Source organism: Sesamum indicum, linkage group LG1, assembly GCF_000512975.1.
Source record: "Sesamum indicum cultivar Zhongzhi No. 13 linkage group LG1, S_indicum_v1.0, whole genome shotgun sequence".
Lineage (NCBI taxonomy): Eukaryota > Viridiplantae > Streptophyta > Magnoliopsida > Lamiales > Pedaliaceae > Sesamum > Sesamum indicum.
In genome coordinates this window covers 18003400-18023344 of record NC_026145.1, presented here as the reverse complement: position 1 = coordinate 18023344, position 19945 = coordinate 18003400, and the positions used below count along the sequence as shown (strand labels likewise).

Here is a 19945-nt window from a genome sequence, read left to right as displayed (position 1 = left end):
GGAGGGGCAGTTTGCCGCAGCGCAAGGGAGGTTGGTGGGAGGAAGAAGATTGTCGGGCAGCAGTGGCTGGAGGAAAATACGGTGTGGGGTGGGTGGGGGAGAAGATTGTCTGTTAGCGGCGGCACGGGGGAGGTTGGTGGGAGGGAGGAAAACGTGGGAAAGAAGGAGGGTACAAGGTAATTGGACATAAAAAACTTGTCCGATTGGGTTTCTCAGCCATGTCATTTAATCCACCTCAAGTGGTGGGTTGATTTATGTAGCAAAAACAGTAAATAGGCCCGGGCTTTGGCCATAAGCCCGGCCCTCATATGGTAAAGCAAACATGGGATAACTTGTAGTATTTGTCTTATTCAACCTAATAGCCTAATGTAAATACCACCTAAGATTATTTTGGATGATATACTTGATTGCCGTGGCAGACGTGGCTTAAAGAGAGTTAAGTGATGCATTGATGAGAAGAAAGTGTGAGTGGAAGTTGGTGATTAACTGAAATTATGAATTACTAGCGATTAATAATGCTAGGTCATTGACTCTACAGAATATGAACTAACTATTATGTCAAAATTACTTCGTTTTGTTACTGAGCTTGTAATAATTTTGTTTCAATTCAAATTTCACTAAGAAAGTTTTACCTTTTCTATTAGTTATTGGATGATCTCATCTAGAACTTATTCAGGGGACGGGTGATATTTCACCCAATCGGCACAATAAAGCTGCAACAAGAATCCGTACTTCTGGAAGCTCATTCACCAATGGTGTACCCAAATATGATGGGTTAAACAATGGAACGTCTTTAGCCAATTCAAATGTAAGAGATACGTTCCTTTCCATTTGGAGAAGTCTTAGTCCTTAATAGGGATTAGTAGCAATTTACTTCACATTCTACGTAATTTTTGTTTGGACTTTATAGACTTTACAGATCTTCCTATTTTTGTCCTGTGAGTGAGTGAACTTGGTGAAGCTATTTTGTTGCCTTATAGGAGCTCTCAGATACAATTGAAGACAAAAGCAGATCCCATGCAGCGATGCAAGCAACTCATGAAGCACAAATGAAGCAAATGGCAGTCGAACTTGATAAAGAACGTAGCAAATCAGCAAGTACACAGATAAGGTTACAAGGTAAAAATTTATGCATTGAAGATTCATCTTAAGTGCTATGCTCCTTTGAATATTGTGGTTGACTCATTTATTCAATTTTTAGAGGAGCAGAAGTTGAATGGATTATTGCAGCGAGAGTTGAGCTCACTAAAGGATGACAACAATAAAGTGAGTATTTTTAGTTGTTCTTGCTATTCTCGATGACTAACATGGCCTTTGGTGCCACTTTATGTAGTTTAATAAATTAATATATTAGAATTTGTTTGAGAGTGCTTTACATGATTAATACTTCAAATGCGTGAAACCATTTTGATGTATGATGTATAAAAGCCATGTCTCCCTATGTCAGGATACTGTGGTAGAATTCTTTTTGTTCTGTTCACTAGTTTCTGCCCATGCTGCATCATATACCAAAAAGGGGATAAATTATCTCACTTATTTAGTATGATTCCACAGGTAGCTTTTCTTAGCTGATCTATTGAAATCATAAACATTGTGTTAAATTGGAAATAAGTTTGTGGTCAATATAGCACATTTTTGGGTTATATGATATCGCACTAGTATGCATCCAACAAATCTGCCTTAATTGAAAAAATACCATTGAAAATCTTCCTGTTTGCTTTATACATAGTAATTAGACTCACTTTTGGTTTTTGTGCTTTTAAGATGTTAAATGAAATGCACAAAACACATGATGAGCTAAATCAGAGGATATCAGAGATCGGGAAATTGCAAATGGAGTTACAGGGGAAAAACAGGGAAGAAACAGATGGCACTGTGGGGAGATTGAAAGAAGTTATTAGTACTTTGGAGGACGAAAATAGGAACATTAAGGTCAGTGACTTACCATGGAATATAAAGCATTTCTTTTCAAAAGGAGTGTTAAGTGTTCATATGTGTTTCTCCAACTCTTGCATGTGTGTGTATGTGTTTTTGTTTGTTTTAGTTATGCATGTGTACACATTTACAAGCATATTTCATACGGACCGTGTACCTTACCATTTTTTCATGGTAGAAAGAAAAAGATGAATTTGAGGCTGCCTTAAAAGCAATTCATTCTTCTCCAGTTCGTAAAGACATACCTGGTGATCTTGATCCTTCAAATAAGCATTCGAGTAGCACTGTTGAGGTAGGTTTTGATTTTCTAGATGTTTGGTGAAAATCTCTTTTTCACTATTCTTTTTCAGTATTTTCCATGTCTGATGTCTTCTTTTTTTTATTCCGTTCAGAGAAGAAATACTTAAGCAGTTATTCTCACTTGTGACGCTTGTTTTCATATGCATATTTAACTCTCCCATCCACAAGCTCTTTAATCTAAAAGGTAGCATCTCTGCAGGCATTGGCAGAGAACCAGGAAATGCAGCAATCTCTACGTAAGCTAGAGAAAGATTTACAGGAAACATGCAAAGAACGGGACAAAGCATTGCAAGAATTGAATCGTCTCAAACAGCATTTATTGGAAAAGGTCTCTGCTTTCATTTTCTTTTGTATTTATAAGCCATCTTAACTGTTATGTTATAATATTCACAGAGAAATTGTTTTGTCATTTTGGTGTCGCTATCTTCGTTGTAGAACCTAGCCTCCTAAATTAAAATAACCTACATTCCTTATGCACAGGAATCTGAAGAATCAGAGAAAATGGATGAGGACAGTAAGATCATTGATGATCTGCGAGAAATCAATGAACATCAAAGAGTTCAGATATCACATCTGGAGAAAGCTCTTAAGCAGGCAATTGGAGGTCAGGAAGAAATAAAAATGTCCAACAACAATGAACTTAAGAAGGCTAAAGAAACTATAGATGAGCTCAATAGAAAATTGGCTGGTTGTATGACTACAATAGATGCCAAGAATATGGAAGTTCTTAATCTGCAAACTGCACTTGGCCAGTATTATGCGGAAATTGAAGCTAAGGTAAACACTGCTTCATGGCTGAATGAAGATCAGAAAGAGGAAGTATATCCGCTCATCTTTTATGGATATTTGTATTTTCAGGAACGCCTTTGCGAAGAATTATCAGTTGCAAAAGAAGAATCGGCTAGACTTTCCAAACAGTTGAAGGTTTGATTTCTTAACTTGACCACCTTGATGGTTTAATTGATTCTTGTCCTGACGCAGTCCAAGAACCATGTTAAGATTGTCTTGCAAAATGGTTAACTCATAGTTATACCAACATAGTTGACAATATTTCAGATTCTACCCCTTTTAAGAAGCTGTCCATGCACATTTGAGCTTTATACTATGTTTTATATGAAGCCACTCACCCATTTGCTTATATACATCTTATGGGTTTCGTGACTGATGATCAATGCCAGATATAGGTCTTTTTTATTCAAGGTTTTAGTCATTTTTTAATTTCATAGTCATTCATTGCATATGCTTCCAGGAAGCGCACCAAGAAGCAGAAGCATCAAAGAGGGAAAAGGAGGAAATTTTAGGGAAGCTGTCACAAGCTGAACGGATGCTTGCTGAAGGAAAGAATAGAGTTAAGAAACTTGAGGAAGACAACGAAAAACTGCGCCGTGCTCTTGAGCAAAGCATGACGAGGCTAAACAGGATGTCTGTGGACTCAGATTTTCTCGTGGACAGGTTAGACAAACTGAAGTTCTTCTTTTGTTTGGAGCTAGAGTGAGTTAGTTTCTTAGATTACAGTATGAACACCTGCTCTATCACTAAAAACTAGTCACCGAAATGACCGTTTTTCACTGTTTAAAGTTGCTTAAATATTGTCAATCCTATCTTACGCCGATTTGTGTGCACTTTCCTTGAATCAGCAATTCGCTAGTGTAATAAATGGTCTGCTTGCAGGCGCATTGTGATCAAATTATTGGTGACGTACTTCCAGAGAAACCACAGCAAAGAGGTAAGTACACTTCGTAGGTATCTTAGCTTTCTGTACTGCTAAAGGCTTCACCTAGGAGCTGATTAGCTATCCCTTATGACTAATAAGAAATGTTTTCAGGGTCTCACTCCACATAATCCTCCTACGAGTATTTCTTGTCAAATAGAAAACTGAAGTTAGAGAAAATAATTGGAATAAAGAATAGTAATTGATAGTTTGATGAATGTGTGGTAAATAGTTAGAGACCAACTTTTCCTTATATGTAGCCTTAGTTTATGGAGTAATAATTGCCTCAGGTTCTTGATCTGATGGTTCGTATGCTGGGGTTCTCTGACGAAGACAAGCAAAGGATAGGCCTTGCCCAACAGGGGGCGGGGAAAGGTGTAGTTCGGGGAGTGTTAGGTCTTCCAGGTCGACTAGTTGGAGGCATCTTGAGAGGTGGTTCAGCTGAAACTCATACGACTATGGCATCTGACAACCAGGTATTTTTCTTTCACTTCTCTTTGCGAGCTAGCTGGTACTCGTGCCGCTGTCAGAAATGGCTCTTTTCTTGCCAAGCCCCTCATACTGTCAGAGATGGCTCAGATGCATCCTTTTTGTTGTGCGTTCTTTGGTCGTGTGAATAATGGGTTGTGGGAAGTGAATGAATATGCGTATGGATGTTTTGGGTGTGCATTGCTCTGACGGAAATAAATATTAATGCATGTACATTCCTCACTTAAGATTAACTGTCTTGCTTGCAACAATTTATTGTCTGCAATTTCTTTGCTGCCTGAAGATATTCAGATCATTTTTCTCGCATCATGTATTCTGCAAGGGGTAATTGTGACATATTTCATCTTTCTTGTAAGCCTCGTAACCAGGAGCTTATGATCATCCTTTCTATTACAAATCTTCTGCCTTCCTGTAAATATTTCACAAGCGTGTTTCTGTGCTCACAAGCAAGAACTGTAATCACTAATGACTATTCGCTAGTTGCCATGACACTTATCAGGGAGAGCCACATTGCTGGGTTCTCCCACCTCCTTGCGCCCACTGATATTTCCAAATTATTGCTGGATATTTTCTCCAGTCAATCGCAGATCTATGGGTGGACTTTCTTCTTAACGAGACCGAACGAGAAAAGAGAGAATCTGCCAGTGCCGCCAGTAGCTCCAGTCCAGATTATAGCACCACAGGAACTGCTTCACCTCTGCCAGATCATAGAGGGAACACAGCTGCTGTGTCAGATTTCAGGAGACCCAGCCTTTACCTCAATGAAAACACAACGCTGTCACCCTCTCGTGGAACCTTCTTGCAACATGAACATTCAGATTCAGAGTTTTCTACAGTGCCTCTCCTCGTCTGAAAGCAATTCTCAAAGTTCAAGACTACTTCCAAGATACTGATTGTTTACATGATCATGACTGTAAATACAAGTACAGATTTTGAGGTACCTTAAATATGATCAATACCTTGTGTTCTTTCAATTCTTTGTACGGTGGTTGAATGAAAGAGAAGCCCTGTCTGAGCTACATCCACAGGTGTTGTATATCTCCGTGGTTCCATGACTGAGCCCACATTTGGTTGTAACTTGCCGGAGGCAGAAAGTAAATAGGTTCAGCTATTAAAGCGAGAGTATACAGCTTCCCACGGTGACATTGCGACAAAACCAGCACTCAAGCACTAGGGCAGACTTCACAGAAAACATGAAGGCGTACGACTGTAATTCTCAGTCTGTCAACAGAACATGTGTGTGTTCACGCTAGGGATGCTTTTGTTTTTTGTACCAACCCAGAAATTCAGCAAGACACCCCAAAAAGAGGGAGGGAGGAATGTGTTCCACAAACAATTGAAATAACTGTAGCATAGAATCCATATACATCACGCTCAAAGAAGATCTAAAAGCATGAGCAGAGGCTGACAAAACACAAACTCCTTACCAACAAAACATTACACACTCCGATAACCTATTATAAATTGATCAAAAACCACAATGTTTTTCCACATTTAACAGCTGAAGCCAGAAAGAGACGCTGATTGTAGGAGTATAAGCATATCCTGTAATGTCAGCGGGTGGTAACCATATCATCTCTAATCCCTCTTCTTCCCCAGTGGTCCCCTTGGGATCTTGCTGAGGACCTTAGCATCAAAGACTGCATACTGCTTTTTTATCTGAATCATCGCTTTCTCGGCAAATGCATCAATCTTATCATCATACTTCTCATACAAAACAGGTACCGTGTGCAGCAGAATAAATACTGCCGAAAGGAAAAGGGAAAAAGTCAGAATGAAGTAAATAATTCTGTGTTCTGTTGGTACAAAGGCTGTTGGACACATTACCTATATAAAACAGGGTCAAGAAGTTGCAGAAGCTGCCCACAATTGAAAGAGCCCATAGCCCCACAACAACCTGGTATGCAGATTTTAATCCATAATGTCAAATGTGAAACAAGTAGCAATCGGTCAAACCGCCGGGGATTGTTTGTCCACAATCCTCCAGCAGAATCATGTAAAAGAAAACAATTAAATTTGAACACCATATTGAACATAGTTGACAGAACAAAAAGAACTTGGAAAGTCGAGAGGGCAAGACAGCATCAATATACAGCAAGGAATATGTCAAATGCCCAGTCATGATCTAGGTTACAGACAATTACAGATCACAAGCCAAAGCAAACTCATTACTTCAAGTATTTAATAAATGGTACCCATATTAACCAATACTCTAGGAAGCTAACTCACTAGCAAAGTTGAGAAGATACAAAAAGGGACAATAGAAACTGTCCAATAGTTAAGGCTGTTCAAAGGTAAGACTTTCCACATCCCATAAAAGCTTACCATAAGGAATTTCTTGAGATCCCTGCCGGATGCAATTTCTCTCAACACAGCGAAACCACGATTGATCTCAGTCCGAAGGACTGAAGCAACCTCAAGAAATGGGTCCTCAGGAAGGCGAACTTCCGGAATATGTGGAGGCCTCCTGCAAACAGATAAGAGATGATGTTCATATAGCTGGAATGCGACATACCAAAGAAAAAGGCGAACAAGAAAACTATCAGATAAGCTCACTTGTTAATGAAAGTTGTTGCATTAGACCACAAGAACAACAATGAAAGGGCAAGGATTGATACATGGCAGACCAGAGTAAGCAAATGGTACTCCAGCAATTCAAAAAGAACCCAAACTGCAGTTGCACCGCCAAGCACTGTAGCAGATATTTTCTTGTTCCTCCACAAAAATATATCAGCAGCTACAAAAATTAATCACCAAAAGTGATTGTCAAATTTTGTGTTCAATATAGATCATAATGTTCATTGTGCCAATTAAACTCGAGAACACAACAGGTTGAAGATTTTAATCTATGCAAAAACACCAAGTCTGTTGCAAGCAAAATGTTTAATTTAATACACTAACTTCTCATACAGCATTTTGCTTTCAACATTTCCTTTTCACCAGTAGGCAACAAAAGATTCTTCAGTAACCAGCTGGCCTAGCAGGACATACCGGAGAAACAAAGCATTGACAAGAAAAGACAGATTGCTCATACTACCAGCATTTTCCCCACATAACATCTAGCATATGCATCAAAACCACGGGCACATATAATCGTGCTCACTTTCATCAAAAAAGAAAAATTCTAAGTGAATATATAAGTGTCCACATATGCTTACTATATACTCTTATAACCGCAGAGCATTTCGATCATATAACAGCTTAGCAAATGCATCAAATTGGCGAGTAAATGTAATCGTACTCATTCACCAAATAAGAAAGAGGGAAAAAAATCTCTAATAGATGCACTGTTATCTACAGGCGCTTACGAAATACTATGATAACCACATGGCACTCTGTTCAATACCACTGTAGCCTATCCATCATTGACATATGAAAATAATACTAGTATTCATCGGCCAAAAGAAACGAAGCAAACCTCAAATAGCACAGGCACTGAATCTACAGAAACGGTCACCACATAGAATAAGAGTGTATTTGTGCAAGTGAGCGCGTGATACTTACGTTTGCCTCCACCAAAGACCTTGTGAACCGGCTTTTCACGGCCGAACAAACGGTAAATCTTTGCCTTCACGGAGGCAGGCGGGGACGCAGCCTCCTTGACTTGAGAGTCAGAGTCGGAAGAAGAGGAGGTATCGTCGCCACCGTGAATCTTCTCGGAGATTCTGTCCACCAAGGAATCGGTCCTAGGATCGGAAATCTCCTCTTGCTCCGCCATCGGCGATTCAATTTCAAAGGCCAGAATGAAGTAAAAAGAAATTCAAATAAAAGTAAACAGCTTCAGAGCTAAGGAAAGAGAAAATGGAAAAGGAGGAAGGCGTGAGTGGGGGTTTTATGTAAGAAAGGCTCATCCGAACCTCAGCTCCGGTTCGGTTTGGAATTTGGAAAACTGGACTTTATTTCTATTTACCCACAATAATATTTATTTTCTTAAATATAAATTCATATTCATTCTATTTTTATTATTGTTTTTTGTACTGGTCAGGTGACGGTGGAGATGAGGAAGGACGTGGACGGTGAGGCGGCACTGGGTTGCCCACTGCGGTACACGTGTCGATGAGTATGAAGGATTTGAGACAGACTCTAATCCCATCTTTGTGGGCCACATGCCCCTAACTCACACACTCACTTACCCTTTCTTGGCTTCATTTTTAAAATAAGATAAGTACATTCAATATTTATCTATAATTTTATATTTTTTATCTGTGTTTTTTTTTTTTTAATTTTTTTATGTACAATATATTCACACACTTATATAAGAGATATAATTTAATAATGAATAATAATTTTTATCTCCTAAAAATACTATTAAACATACAATATTTATATATATACATATTTAAGTATAAAAATATATATAAAAGAAACATAATTTGATAATAAATAGTGACTTTTGTTTCTCAGATTCCAACAACATACACTATTTATTTTAAAATATTTTAAATTACCTTTAAAAATAAATTCAAACATACACTATGATCCAACACACACTTATTAATAGATGATAAATTATGAAGTGTATGCGACATTATCCTTATTTTTTATATGTCATCTGCTCAAAATTGTGTGGATTTGATGACAGAAGATAGAAATAAATCAAAGGTATTTGTGTGAATGAATTTGATCATCAAGACATATCAAAGTATGAAAACTTAAATACCAATACATACATGTTAATAGATTTAAACACCATAATAAAACATACTTATAATCCAAAGTGTGGGATGATGATTTAATTGGAAAAAGTAATGGTAAGAGAGATTGGGGTTGTGCCAACGAAAAAGGGATGATCCATCACAGTAGCTGCCTAACTGCGCTTTTTGAAAAGGGGAAGCATGCACATGCAGTGTGGGACGGGTGGATTCGCATGTTTCTAAGACATATATCAAATTCCGACATGAACTTCGTTTTGTCCTTGAAATTCAACAATTGGTGGAGAAACTAAGTGCTTTTAGTTATTTCTGGTTGGAATAAAGGGCAAGACCAAAACATACTTTTGCATCAAATATTAACTCAATTTCCAACTTCATCAGTGTGACATGTATCACATGATGGATACAGTTGAGGTAAATGGGTCAATTACACGACAACTCGTTATGTGATTCGGTTGGTTAAAAACATAGTCTGAATAATAATTTTTCAATCTGGAAATAATAGATCAAATGAAACCACCTTTGGAAGCCCAAAAGAGTGTAGATGTTCTTGTACTTAAATCCTGCTCTTCTCAGCCGGCGCAGAGATTTCCTAATACACACCCTATACTTCCCTAACTAAAACACCTGTCAGGAGTCAAATCTGAACTCCGGCTCAAGTCAGCACAAAATGAGATGAGAAGAACTTACACGCTTTGCAGATTTCTTTATCTGTATTACTAGTTGAATGATCATCAAAATGGCCTTGGTGGCTTCTCCATCACAGCAGAAAAGAACACCTCACGATCGTTGTTTTTATCCCACTTGGGAACTATAATCCACTTATGTTTCCTGTACTTGAGCATCTTAAACACTGCTAAGTAGTCATCCAAATCCTCTTTCAGACAGAAGAAGCTATCTATCCACAGAAGCCCTCCAGGCCTCAGAACTCTGTCCCAGTCATACAACACGAAATCCAGCAGCACCAGATCGATCCATCCATCCAGAAACCTTGTCGTGTGGATCAAATCCAGTGTGTTGTCAAAGAACGGAAGCCGCTGATTTACAGTCAAGTACAGTGGGATCAGCCCACGAAGGGCAATCATTTCACTAAATGGCGCCCCAAGATTGACTGTGGCAGAAACTACAGTCACATTGCGTTCCCTCATTCTAGCAGCAAAAGTTCCAGTGCCAACACTGAAATCCAACCCAATCCTGATCTCTCCAGGCTTCAGATCAAGAACTTCAGTTATCAGAAAATCTGAGGTCAAATTCGAGTTGGGATCTTGATAGACTGGTTTAATCCATCTCGGGGACTCATGGTTGATGAGATTGAAGCAATCTGAGCATTTGAAGAACCCCTTTGCAGTACTATTTCCCACAAGGCAAGTGAAGTTCTTGCATCTGTACTGGCTCCAACGGACGTTTTTGTCATCAGGTAGTGCCCATAAAGACTCATTTATGGGCAGAGGCTTAGTGTAAAACTGAGGAGCTTTTGCAAAACATCTCCTTCTTGGCAACGGATCGCAGCCGTGAACCATCAACTTCTGGGCTAATTTCCAGTCGTCGTTGCATATATCCCCTACATCGTACTCCATGTACTCTTCCAGCTCTTTTCTCATGGAAAAACAGGCATGTCCAATGCTCGTGAACGTGCCGTTGGCCCCCATGAAGTTCTGTTTTCCGAGCCTGTTAGGCTTGATTCTGATGTATTTCCGGATTTCTTCTGTCAAGAAATACTCGGAAGCTTCTTCTTTATGGTGGTCAGATGTCGACAGACGATTCAGGGGACCGTTTTCTTGAAGAGATTCCTCTGTACCTGACAGAGATTCTTGGACTGTCTCAATAAGTCCCAAAATGTCTGCAAGAAAAGAAGCGTGTTTGGTTTTGGGGACCGATTCATGGGGTGAATCTCTCATCTGATCAAGTTGTTGTTGGATTCTGTGGATGACTATGCCAACAGTTTCTTTTATCTCTCTTTCGTTTGTACGAGGAGCAACTATGTTTCTGTAGTTGCACGAAGTATCAGAAACTAGAAAAGACCTTAATGAGTAGGCTTTGGACAAGGTGGCAATACAGACCAAAATAGCAAGAGTACCAACACAAATAACCAATCTGTGCATCCCCTTCCATGACCCAAACTTCTTTAAGACACTTACCTTAGCCATATCTGCCCTCAATAACACTGAAGCTGGAGATTTTGATGATATATCTCTGCTATGCTAAGGTGTGAGACTGCAAATCTTGAGATTAGAGTCAGAAGGTATCATCGTGAATGCTCTTGGGACGATTTACTAAGCAACCTTTATCGGGTTCTTATTTTAGGAAATTTTGTAGTGAGTTTAAAATAAGTGTAAGTTGTAATCCCAAGTAAAGATTATTACAAGTAAATCTTAAGCATGCACATGTTGTTACCTTAGAGATGTGAATATGGTCAAATTCAGTTGCTTCTGTGTGAAGTGACTTCAACTCAACGATCGGGTCTGCACTGTAGTGAACTGGACAAATTCAAAAGTGTTTTATATGTATAAAATATTACAAATTCATCCGTTGATCCCCATAGAACTAAAACTGGAGGAAAAAGCTTCAAAATGAACGAAAACTAGACCTATTAATGCCAACTATCCCCAAAAACCTATTTACATTTCACCTCATCCCTAAAGTAGAAATAACACTCCCACCCCTAAACAACTAGCAAATCACGAACTGACCCCTTCCTTTATTGTCTCCTCCGCCCATCGGAGTACTGAGACAGAGGCACCACCTCCTGCAACGGCGTCGACAGCGGCGTGGGCAGCGGCGAGTTCCGACAAACGGGGCAGGACGCGTTGAGCTTCAGCCACGCGTCCACACACATGACGTGGAAACAGTGCCTACAATCAGGCAACATGCGCAACATCTCCGATTCCCTGTACTCGCACAAGCATATCGAGCAAACGCTGTCGCCTGCACCGTCCCCGTTCCTTTTCGTGAAAACGAACTTGGGGTACGAGTTGATAACGGCCTGATCGAGCCCCGCAACGGCGTTTTGCGCGTCACTTTCCTCGTCCTCGGCAACGAAGATTATTCTGGGCAGGTATATGCTGTTGTCGTTGGAGTTATCGGGATTTTGGTTCCGAGCCAGGCGGCGGCGGCGGCGATCAGCCACCGAGCGGCAGCAGATGTAAGAGGCGAGGAGAATTGTGGAGAAGAAGACGAGGAAGCCGAGGGCGAAGGCGATGGCGTAACCAAGGCCAATGGAACTGAGGTTTTGTGAGAGTGAAGAGGGCCTGGTGGGGACGGTAGTGGTGGACATCGGGAGAGGCGGAGGATGGAGGTGGTGGAAATGGCCATTTGAATAAAGGGAAAACTAATTGAATTTGGGGAGAAGAAAGGTGGGTGGGCTGCTTAGCTGCAGCATTTAATACACAGAGCTACTTATTTAATTGCCAATATATGATATACGGAGGATGGAGGATGGATGGTGGATGGTGGATGGTGGATGATGGATATATGTACTGGAGGCGGATTCAACTTTCCATATATTATCATATTGCATTTAATATATATGTATATACATACGAAATCTTGCTATAAAGAAGTGGAGAAAATACACGTAGAAAGCGAACAACATAGTATTATTATTGTTGTTATTATGCAGGTTTACAGGAAGACTAAGACTATAATTAAAACAAGTGTTTGAGAGTAGGGAGCTTCATCTCGCCCTTGTGAGACAGAGGAAGCGTAATGTTTCCAACAACCGGGAGATCCACGACGAGCCCTATTTCCAGTACATAGTCTATGTCCCAGTCGGCACCAATGTCCTTGATCAAGCTCACCAGCACATTATGTGGAACCTTCATCCCCACCTCCACCATCGTCGTGTCGTTCCCTTTCAAGGATCCAGGGTCAGGAATGTTACCCGATGCGATCACCCTACATCAATTTTCATCATCACTCTCCATTCAATATAATTGCTTGTATATGTCATTAATACGAAATGAGAAATGAGTGCTCAGAATAATTCAATTACCTGTCCGCACTTTTGAGGGAGTATTTGATCTCGCCGATGGGGATGGATACGCTGTAGGGATTGGTGACGGAGAGCTTCGCCAGATAGGTGATACTGTCCCGGCCGACATCTTTAAGATCGACGTCGGTTACGGAAGCCTCCGGCTTCTTCATGTTAGCCACCTTATCCGCCACGAAATTCTTGGCCTTGTCCGCCAAATCCTGCATTTTGGTATATTATTATTATTGTAATAAACACACAGTGATTAGGATAATACGACGATGATCTCAGTTCTTGATCGGTAGCCCTTGAACGAAACGAAAGAGAGAAGATCAACTGAATGATTGAACAGTTTGAGGGATGAGATAAGTTATTAATTTATAGTTGGGATATTATATATATATAATATAATAGTTTTGGAGAGTTTAATGAATTTGAATTAAACAAGAAAAGAGATGAGATAGGTGTCCGCGTAATGAGAAGTGCATTTATGAATGTGATCGACGTGGGTAACAGAGGACGCGAATGGTGTTACGCACCCTGTCGATAAGCTCTACTCCACCATGCAGTATACTAGGTAGTTTTCGCTTCAGAAATCTCCACCTCATTGTCGTTATCAACTTGCCAATTTTTTCTTTGTGACGAATATGTTCTCTGGGACAATCTAATACACACTAAACTCAAATTCTTTCACACACACCTCTATAATAAATCATTTCAATTTGAATGGAAATTAGTAATTATAGAAATCATCCAGAATTAATAGTGGTATAGATATATATTCGACAAATAAATGACCAATATGAAAATATAATATATACATCCACTAATTCCAATTATTCTTTGATATCTAATTAATCGAAATTCTCTGTTGTCTTTTGTATAATTTTAATTCTTGTATTATTTTAATGAAAAACTAAATAAATGATAAATCTGATCTCATATATATCGTGAAAAAGATATATATGATCAGTTTAGTCCAAAATCTATTGATTCCCATAACAAGTAGTACTGCATGCAGTCAATTAAACACCAAATTTTGGATCAAACAGTCGGTAAATTTTTAATTACGACAGACATTGATCATATATAATCCGCTTTACATTAAAACGATCTCAATCTATATATAATTAAACGTTATAATGACAGATTTTTCATTCCGACTCTATCAACATTAATATAACAATACTGGATGCATGATTAACACAATTTACATATATATAGTACTTCCAAAACTAATGGAGTAGGTAGGTAGTAGTGCATGTGTAATTGTATTTAGTACTTATATAGCAACATGATGATGATGAAGAGGAGGATCGAGGAGGAGTAGTGAGGAAGTGAATGTGTAGGAGAAGTGGAGTTAGGGCTTCCATGAGGTTGTGAGAGGGATGATTATGGATGCCCTCGTGCGTTGTTACCACCACACCCTTGTTTGGAAGGCTAACCCAGGAACACTACCCCATTTTCTGCTCCTACATATTCCTTTTCTACTTTTGCTCCTATTGCCCTTATCGCCTAAATCTTCTTCCACAACTGCATTTTCAGAAGAATTTTCCAGGATTTGGCTGACGGTCAAGCACGCCCAAGCTTGTAATATTGCCGGAATTAATGAGGCTGGGCAAATCCAATTGATCAGGAAAATGGGCTGGAGGCCTGGAAAAGGAGATGGGGTTGATGGTGTAAATAGATAATGTGGGTCGGTGGGCGCAGGAACTGGCGGCGGTGGTGGTAGTAGTGGGATATGTTGGGCTTCCATTTCCATGCATAGAAGGAGGCGGCTCAACCTCCACAAATTCGGAGGAAGAGAATTAAGGGGAGTAATTGAGGGGTATTTATACAGTTGATGAAAAGGCTGGAGAAATTAATATATGATCAAATTCAAACGGCTTCTGCACAACACACACTGACCCGTGTGGATGTGTGTGTGTACTTTGAGAACTTGGAGGGATGCCCCACTGCACCTTGCTTTATTTACAAAGCATGGAATTGGCAATTCACACAAACAATTTGGCCTTCCATTTCCATTTAACTATTTTTACTTCAACACGAACGCTAAACAACAATCAGTCTTTACCTAGGCAATTCACACAAACAATTTGGCAAATAACTGTACTCTGAAAAATGGGCAATGAAAGCATCTCTCTGTGATAAGTGGTGCGGAAGGAGCATCGTAACCAGCAGGTGCTCAAGACAATTATTGCATTCAATCAAACAACCACAGAACCTTGAAACTGGGGCACCTCATCAGACCAACAAAAAACCTAGTCAGCTTCAAAAAATTTCCTAGTAATACTGTGGAGAGCTCCAAATATGGGCAAATACATTGAGCTAATAGCTGAAGATTATCAAAAAGCCAAAAACAATGGGAAGGCACAAAAAGTCAGCTGATGATCATCTTGCCCAGGTATTCAGCTTGCTCAGGAAAATACTCCAAAAGTTCATCCTTTGTCACCCACACATAATCTTCACACCTTCCGATGTTAAACTTGTTTGTCGCAATAACTTGAGATTTAAAAAAGAACCGCTAACAAAGAAAATAAGATACTAAACATGAGAATCAAGAATATTAAGCAAAATGTGTGACCAATATGATGATGTTCAGGCCCTGGAAACCAATTTACAGAACTATAAAGAAATGCACAAAAGTGGATGGTAGAAACAAAATATGCTTACCTTAAGAGATGGATTGACCTGGTCATTATTGGAAGGTCGCACAATCATATGGCCCATTGGGGCATTTCCAACAAAATACGTATGGGAAAGGTCTCCAATCACAGATTTTAAGGCAGACTCTGCACACTGCAAATATTTGGAAGCCACCAATTGTGTCTTTTCACTTAACTTTATGATGTCAAATAGTTCCAAGGGAAAGTTTCAACAAACCAAAAAATAAACTAAAAGCAGAATTACCTTTCGCAATGTCTGTTCCGACTCATAAACCTTCTCAGGAAAGTGCCAGACAGGTTCTTTAGAACCATATGCAGCACCAAAAAGGAGAAGATATAGTCTGCGGTCAAGTGCTCTCTGCAATGACCTATAAGACAGTGTGTTGATCTCATTACCAGACTATTTGATCACATTCAGATTATGTTACTACAAAAACATCTGACAGCATGAACCATCATCGTGCATAAACCATATCTCCATGTCTCTCTCCTATGGTAAAGAACATGTTATAACTAGACAATGTCAGACAGAGAAAACCCTAACATGATGCAAAATCATATCCTTTTGCTGAACTGACCAGGGGTTTCATTCAAAAGGTTTGCCATTTATGGGCTAGAGGAATCCCAAATTTTATCAGGAAGAAAATGGGGGCCAACCACAGATTTATATTGCAAGCTCAACTACCAAAAACAAAAACATTGCAGAGGCAGGTACGTCATCTTCATAATTTGAGAAAGAATTTACTTTTATGTAGACCAAATTAAAAAAAAAAAAGGCCTTGTAAATTGGCAGGCTTGGAATCCAGAAAGGAAAATACATACTACAGAAATACCTTTTATCATTGCTCTTGTCTGCTTCAGTGATCCGTGGAGCTGGCGTAAAGTCAATTTGATAATCTCCTTTTCCCCTGCATGGTCACAGTCAATACAAAGAGAAAATCTCACAGTTTATTCGACCAACCAGAAAATGAACAAATTCAGTCATATGCACATTTTAAACCTAGATTAATTTTTAGGTAGAAGCAAAACAGAATAGCCAACAGGAGATTAAAAAGAACAAACAAAAAAGAGCAGAAGTGCATGCCCCCACAACCAAAAGTCCAGCAAACAGTTGGCTCTATGAGATTATGGGTCACAAAAGGCGAGTATCCATTACGCAAAGAACTGTTACAACATCGGTATGTCAAATTTTACGTAGATTTCCTGAAAATGCTTGAATGATTACTTATCCATAACACAAATAGGGATAGCCATTATCAGTTCCAAGATGAATTTGTGGATGAAACTGGTAAAAACTAGACCAACTGGAGAACCACATAAGAAATAGGATAACAAAAGAAAGGGCAAACAAGATTAAAAGAGTTAAGGATACCTGGCATCAGCTTTTTTCAAGAAAGCCTCAGGGTATTCCCGTCGATATTGTTGTCTCCATCGGAACCTAAAGATACATCCCAGTACTAAGCCATCATAAATTTGATCATGGAGCAACTTCAAGAGCATCAGTTACCACTAGAAAGATCATATTAAGTTTTCTCAATTCGTAAATTGCATTGTGCGATTCATTTTATTCTGTCAGGAAATAAACTAGGAAAAATGAATTGGGTCAATGCATACCGACACTCATTTTTTGAGGAAACAAAACATCTCGTAATCCAGTATATCCAACTCTAACAAACTAGAAAGGGATCAAATCCTTTATTCTTCATGCGGTAAGTAATCGCAATTCACAAACTAAAAAGCTCAATTTTTCGCCAACCGAAAACATTATTTGTTGTTTTCCCACATATTGTTCTGTATAACAGACTAATTAATTAACAGTGAAACATAAAATAATACGCCATTGAAGCTAGATTTTCTTCCCCAATACATTTAATTTCAATAAGAACGGGAGGTGAAACGAGAAGGAGTGTAAAAGAAAACAGGTAAAAATGCTTACGAGAACTCTTGAAAAGCATAGACAACAGGATCGATTTTTGGAATGACAACGGGAAGCCTCTCAAACAGAACTGAAGCTACGAGCTTCTCATCACTGCCACTCTTCGTTGTCGATGTAGAAAACCCTCGTATTATACTCTGCAAAGACCGTCCAAACTTGGAACACGACGTTATTCCCTGCATTTTCCCTCAATCTGAAACACAAACGGCAGGGGAAGAAAATGTGAGTTCAAAAGCGAGATTCTATAAAACCCTAACTGGGTGGGAGAAGAGGGTGGAGAGCGAGTAAAGAAGAACGTGAAAATGGAGAGTGGAAGCAGCTTTCTCCTTTCCCATAGACCTCTACCTAATGGGAACCAGACTAAGTCGCATTTCCAAAGGGAGAAAAACGCACTCATTTTCATATTAAGTGTGACTATTAGTTGAAGAGGATGTTTGGTTAAATTTATTTGAAAAAAAAAATTATAAAATTATATATTTATAGGATATTTTTGGAGCTGATTCGATATTAAATTTTATTTATTTATAAAAATATTAAAATCTTGATAAATATCCCTCTAATTATGTTGATTTTATTAATATTGTTATTATCTAGCTTAATTTTGATAATATATGGAGTTAATAAATATACTAATTGAAAACGTTAAACTTAGAGAGTCTTTAACAAAGATTTTGAAAAAGTTAATTAAATTCACTAAATTCAATCTGAAACTACTAAATTCATCTAATCTAAATCTAAATATTTTTATTTATATTGTCTATATTTTAAAATATATATATATATATATATATATTTGTATACACTATTGTATGAGTATACAAGTTTATTTATGTTATATTTATTATTGAAAATAAAAATGAGATAAAAAAATAATGAAAGTATAAAATATTCAAACTCTATTTAATGGTATATCCTTTTTTGTAATATTTTAAAACTTCTAAATAATTAATTCGACAAAAAATACGTTTGTATATTTTACCAACATTTTCATTAGGGTGTAATGTACGTAAATTAACTTGTATAATTTAAAGAAGAGTCATTTTCATGCTCAAATTCATTTCAAAACAAGGTTGGTTGAGCAATGGATTATTAAACTAAAATTAAAATAAATAAAATATATTTTTAAATAAAATTCTATAGAAAAAAGTATTAATATTTTCTAGATGAGATTTATTTGGATATGCTAAAGACATGGAGGATATTTTTAAAATTAATATTACAATTTAAATTTTAAAATAGCTTAAAGTAATTATTGTAATACTAATTGCAACATTATTATTATATTGATTTGTGGGGCAAAACAAAATTTGAAAACTTCTTTTAAGTATTATAATTCTTAATAATATTTTTTTATGAAAAATATATTAGATATCAATGTAATTTTTTTAAAATAGAGCGAGTTTAATAAAAGGTAGAATATACCTACACAAAACTTAGAATATTTTATATAACTACAAAAGTTTATGAATACAAGTCTTTAGACAAAAAAAAAAGTTATGTGTAAATATAGAAACTTTTATAGTATTTTAAATATTTTTAAAAGAGTATTTGAAAGGTTCTCATAGCAATATGAAGATTAATCTCGACCGTTCTTTTGAAAAGATAAATGTATAAATATTGAGTTAGCATTCATTTTATAATCAAGTTTTAGTATCAATAGTTTTATCATTAGAACATGTTACTTATGTCACATTACTAAGGTGGTGAAAGAAAAAATAAATCGATATCAAAAAATTAAAATTATTGCGTGTGTATTTTACTAGTATAACAAAATATGTAGAGACAACAAAATATTGTTGTCTCCATCAGAACCTAAAGATACATCCCAGTACTAAGCCATCATAAATTGATCATGGAGCAACTTCAAGAGCATCAGTTACCACTAGAAAAATCATATTAAGTTTTCTCAATTCGTAAATTGCATTGTGCGATTCATTTTATTCTGTCAGGAAATAAACTAGGAAAAATGAATTGGGTCAATGCATATTGCATACCGACACTCATTCTTTGAGAAAACAAAACATCTCGTAATCCAGTATATCCAACTCTAACAAACTAGAAAGGGATCAAATCCTTTATTCTTCATGCGGTAAGTAATCACAATTCACAAACTAAAAAGCTCAATGTATCGCCAACCGAAAACATTATTTATTGTCTTTCCACATATTGTTCTGTATAACAGACTCATTAATTAACAGTGAAACATAAAAAAATACGCCATTGAAGCTAGATTTTCTTCCCCAATACATGTAATTTCAATAAGAACAGGAGGTGAAACGAGAAGGA

The 19945-nt window shown here is 37.7% G+C and overlaps 5 protein-coding genes across 6 annotated transcripts in view; 1 reads left to right on the top strand and 4 right to left on the bottom strand.

Annotated features, from left to right (window-relative positions):
* LOC105173113 (golgin candidate 4) overlaps nucleotides 1-5546 on the top strand; it is an 8493-nt gene extending 2947 nt beyond the window's left edge. The window contains exons 4-15 of one of the 2 annotated variants that reach the window (XM_011094772.2): nucleotides 677-808; nucleotides 981-1119; nucleotides 1202-1266; nucleotides 1765-1932; nucleotides 2114-2227; nucleotides 2435-2563; nucleotides 2716-3012; nucleotides 3094-3159; nucleotides 3485-3687; nucleotides 3907-3961; nucleotides 4237-4422; nucleotides 5013-5546. In XM_011094772.2, coding sequence (XP_011093074.1) covers nucleotides 677-808; nucleotides 981-1119; nucleotides 1202-1266; nucleotides 1765-1932; nucleotides 2114-2227; nucleotides 2435-2563; nucleotides 2716-3012; nucleotides 3094-3159; nucleotides 3485-3687; nucleotides 3907-3961; nucleotides 4237-4422; nucleotides 5013-5288 — 1830 coding nt within the window. In that variant the 3' untranslated portion in view covers nucleotides 5289-5546. The remainder of the gene's footprint in view (nucleotides 1-676; nucleotides 809-980; nucleotides 1120-1201; nucleotides 1267-1764; nucleotides 1933-2113; nucleotides 2228-2434; nucleotides 2564-2715; nucleotides 3013-3093; nucleotides 3160-3484; nucleotides 3688-3906; nucleotides 3962-4236; nucleotides 4423-5012) is intronic. The other variant, XM_011094779.2, reaches the window with a different exon arrangement.
* On the bottom strand, nucleotides 5758-8284 carry LOC105173106 (reticulon-like protein B1). Its single transcript, XM_011094760.2, has 5 exons — nucleotides 7940-8284; nucleotides 6992-7172; nucleotides 6761-6902; nucleotides 6263-6332; nucleotides 5758-6180 (listed from the first exon to the last, which is right to left on the bottom strand). The coding sequence occupies exons 1-5, from the start codon at nucleotides 8151-8153 to the stop codon at nucleotides 6014-6016; spliced, it is 774 nt and encodes a 257-aa protein (XP_011093062.1). The 5' UTR covers nucleotides 8154-8284; the 3' UTR covers nucleotides 5758-6013.
* Nucleotides 9163-12486, bottom strand: LOC105173085. Its single transcript, XM_020693503.1, is given in 2 exon segments — nucleotides 9163-11301; nucleotides 12048-12486. Coding segments are annotated over 2 exon segments (1794 nt in total). The 5' UTR covers nucleotides 12362-12486; the 3' UTR covers nucleotides 9163-9821.
* LOC105173096 (desiccation-related protein PCC27-45) lies at nucleotides 12621-13447 on the bottom strand. Its single transcript, XM_011094748.2, has 2 exons — nucleotides 13079-13447; nucleotides 12621-12981 (listed from the first exon to the last, which is right to left on the bottom strand). Exons 1-2 carry the CDS (start codon nucleotides 13282-13284, stop codon nucleotides 12732-12734), a joined length of 456 nt encoding a protein of 151 aa, XP_011093050.1. The 5' UTR covers nucleotides 13285-13447; the 3' UTR covers nucleotides 12621-12731.
* On the bottom strand, nucleotides 15140-17998 carry LOC105173076 (39S ribosomal protein L46, mitochondrial). The gene is made up of 6 exons (XM_011094727.2): nucleotides 17660-17998; nucleotides 17096-17161; nucleotides 16557-16631; nucleotides 15968-16091; nucleotides 15731-15856; nucleotides 15140-15581 (listed from the first exon to the last, which is right to left on the bottom strand). The coding sequence occupies exons 1-6, from the start codon at nucleotides 17839-17841 to the stop codon at nucleotides 15438-15440; spliced, it is 717 nt and encodes a 238-aa protein (XP_011093029.1). The 5' UTR covers nucleotides 17842-17998; the 3' UTR covers nucleotides 15140-15437.

What these genes read in the sequence shown, in the direction of transcription:
- LOC105173106 (XM_011094760.2), bottom strand. Translation starts at nt 8,153, where the DNA reads ATGGCGGAGCAAGAGGAGATTTCCGATCCTAGGACCGATTCCTTGGTG. An exon ending in ATCTCAAGAAATTCCTTATG is followed by an intron (nt 6,333 to 6,760) that starts GTAAGCTTTTAT and finishes TCTGCATACCAG; the next exon opens with GTTGTTGTGGGGCTATGGGC. An exon ending in CTTGACCCTGTTTTATATAG is followed by an intron (nt 6,181 to 6,262) that starts GTAATGTGTCCA and finishes TCCTTTCGGCAG; the next exon opens with TATTTATTCTGCTGCACACG.
- LOC105173096 (XM_011094748.2), bottom strand. Translation starts at nt 13,284, where the DNA reads ATGCAGGATTTGGCGGACAAGGCCAAGAATTTCGTGGCGGATAAGGTG. An exon ending in TCCCTCAAAAGTGCGGACAG is followed by an intron (nt 12,982 to 13,078) that starts GTAATTGAATTA and finishes AAATTGATGTAG; the next exon opens with GGTGATCGCATCGGGTAACA.
- LOC105173076 (XM_011094727.2), bottom strand. Translation starts at nt 17,841, where the DNA reads ATGCAGGGAATAACGTCGTGTTCCAAGTTTGGACGGTCTTTGCAGAGT. An exon ending in GACAAGAGCAATGATAAAAG is followed by an intron (nt 16,092 to 16,556) that starts GTATTTCTGTAG and finishes ACTGTCTTATAG; the next exon opens with GTCATTGCAGAGAGCACTTG. An exon ending in AGGTCAATCCATCTCTTAAG is followed by an intron (nt 15,582 to 15,730) that starts GTAAGCATATTT and finishes TTTCTTTGTTAG; the next exon opens with CGGTTCTTTTTTAAATCTCA.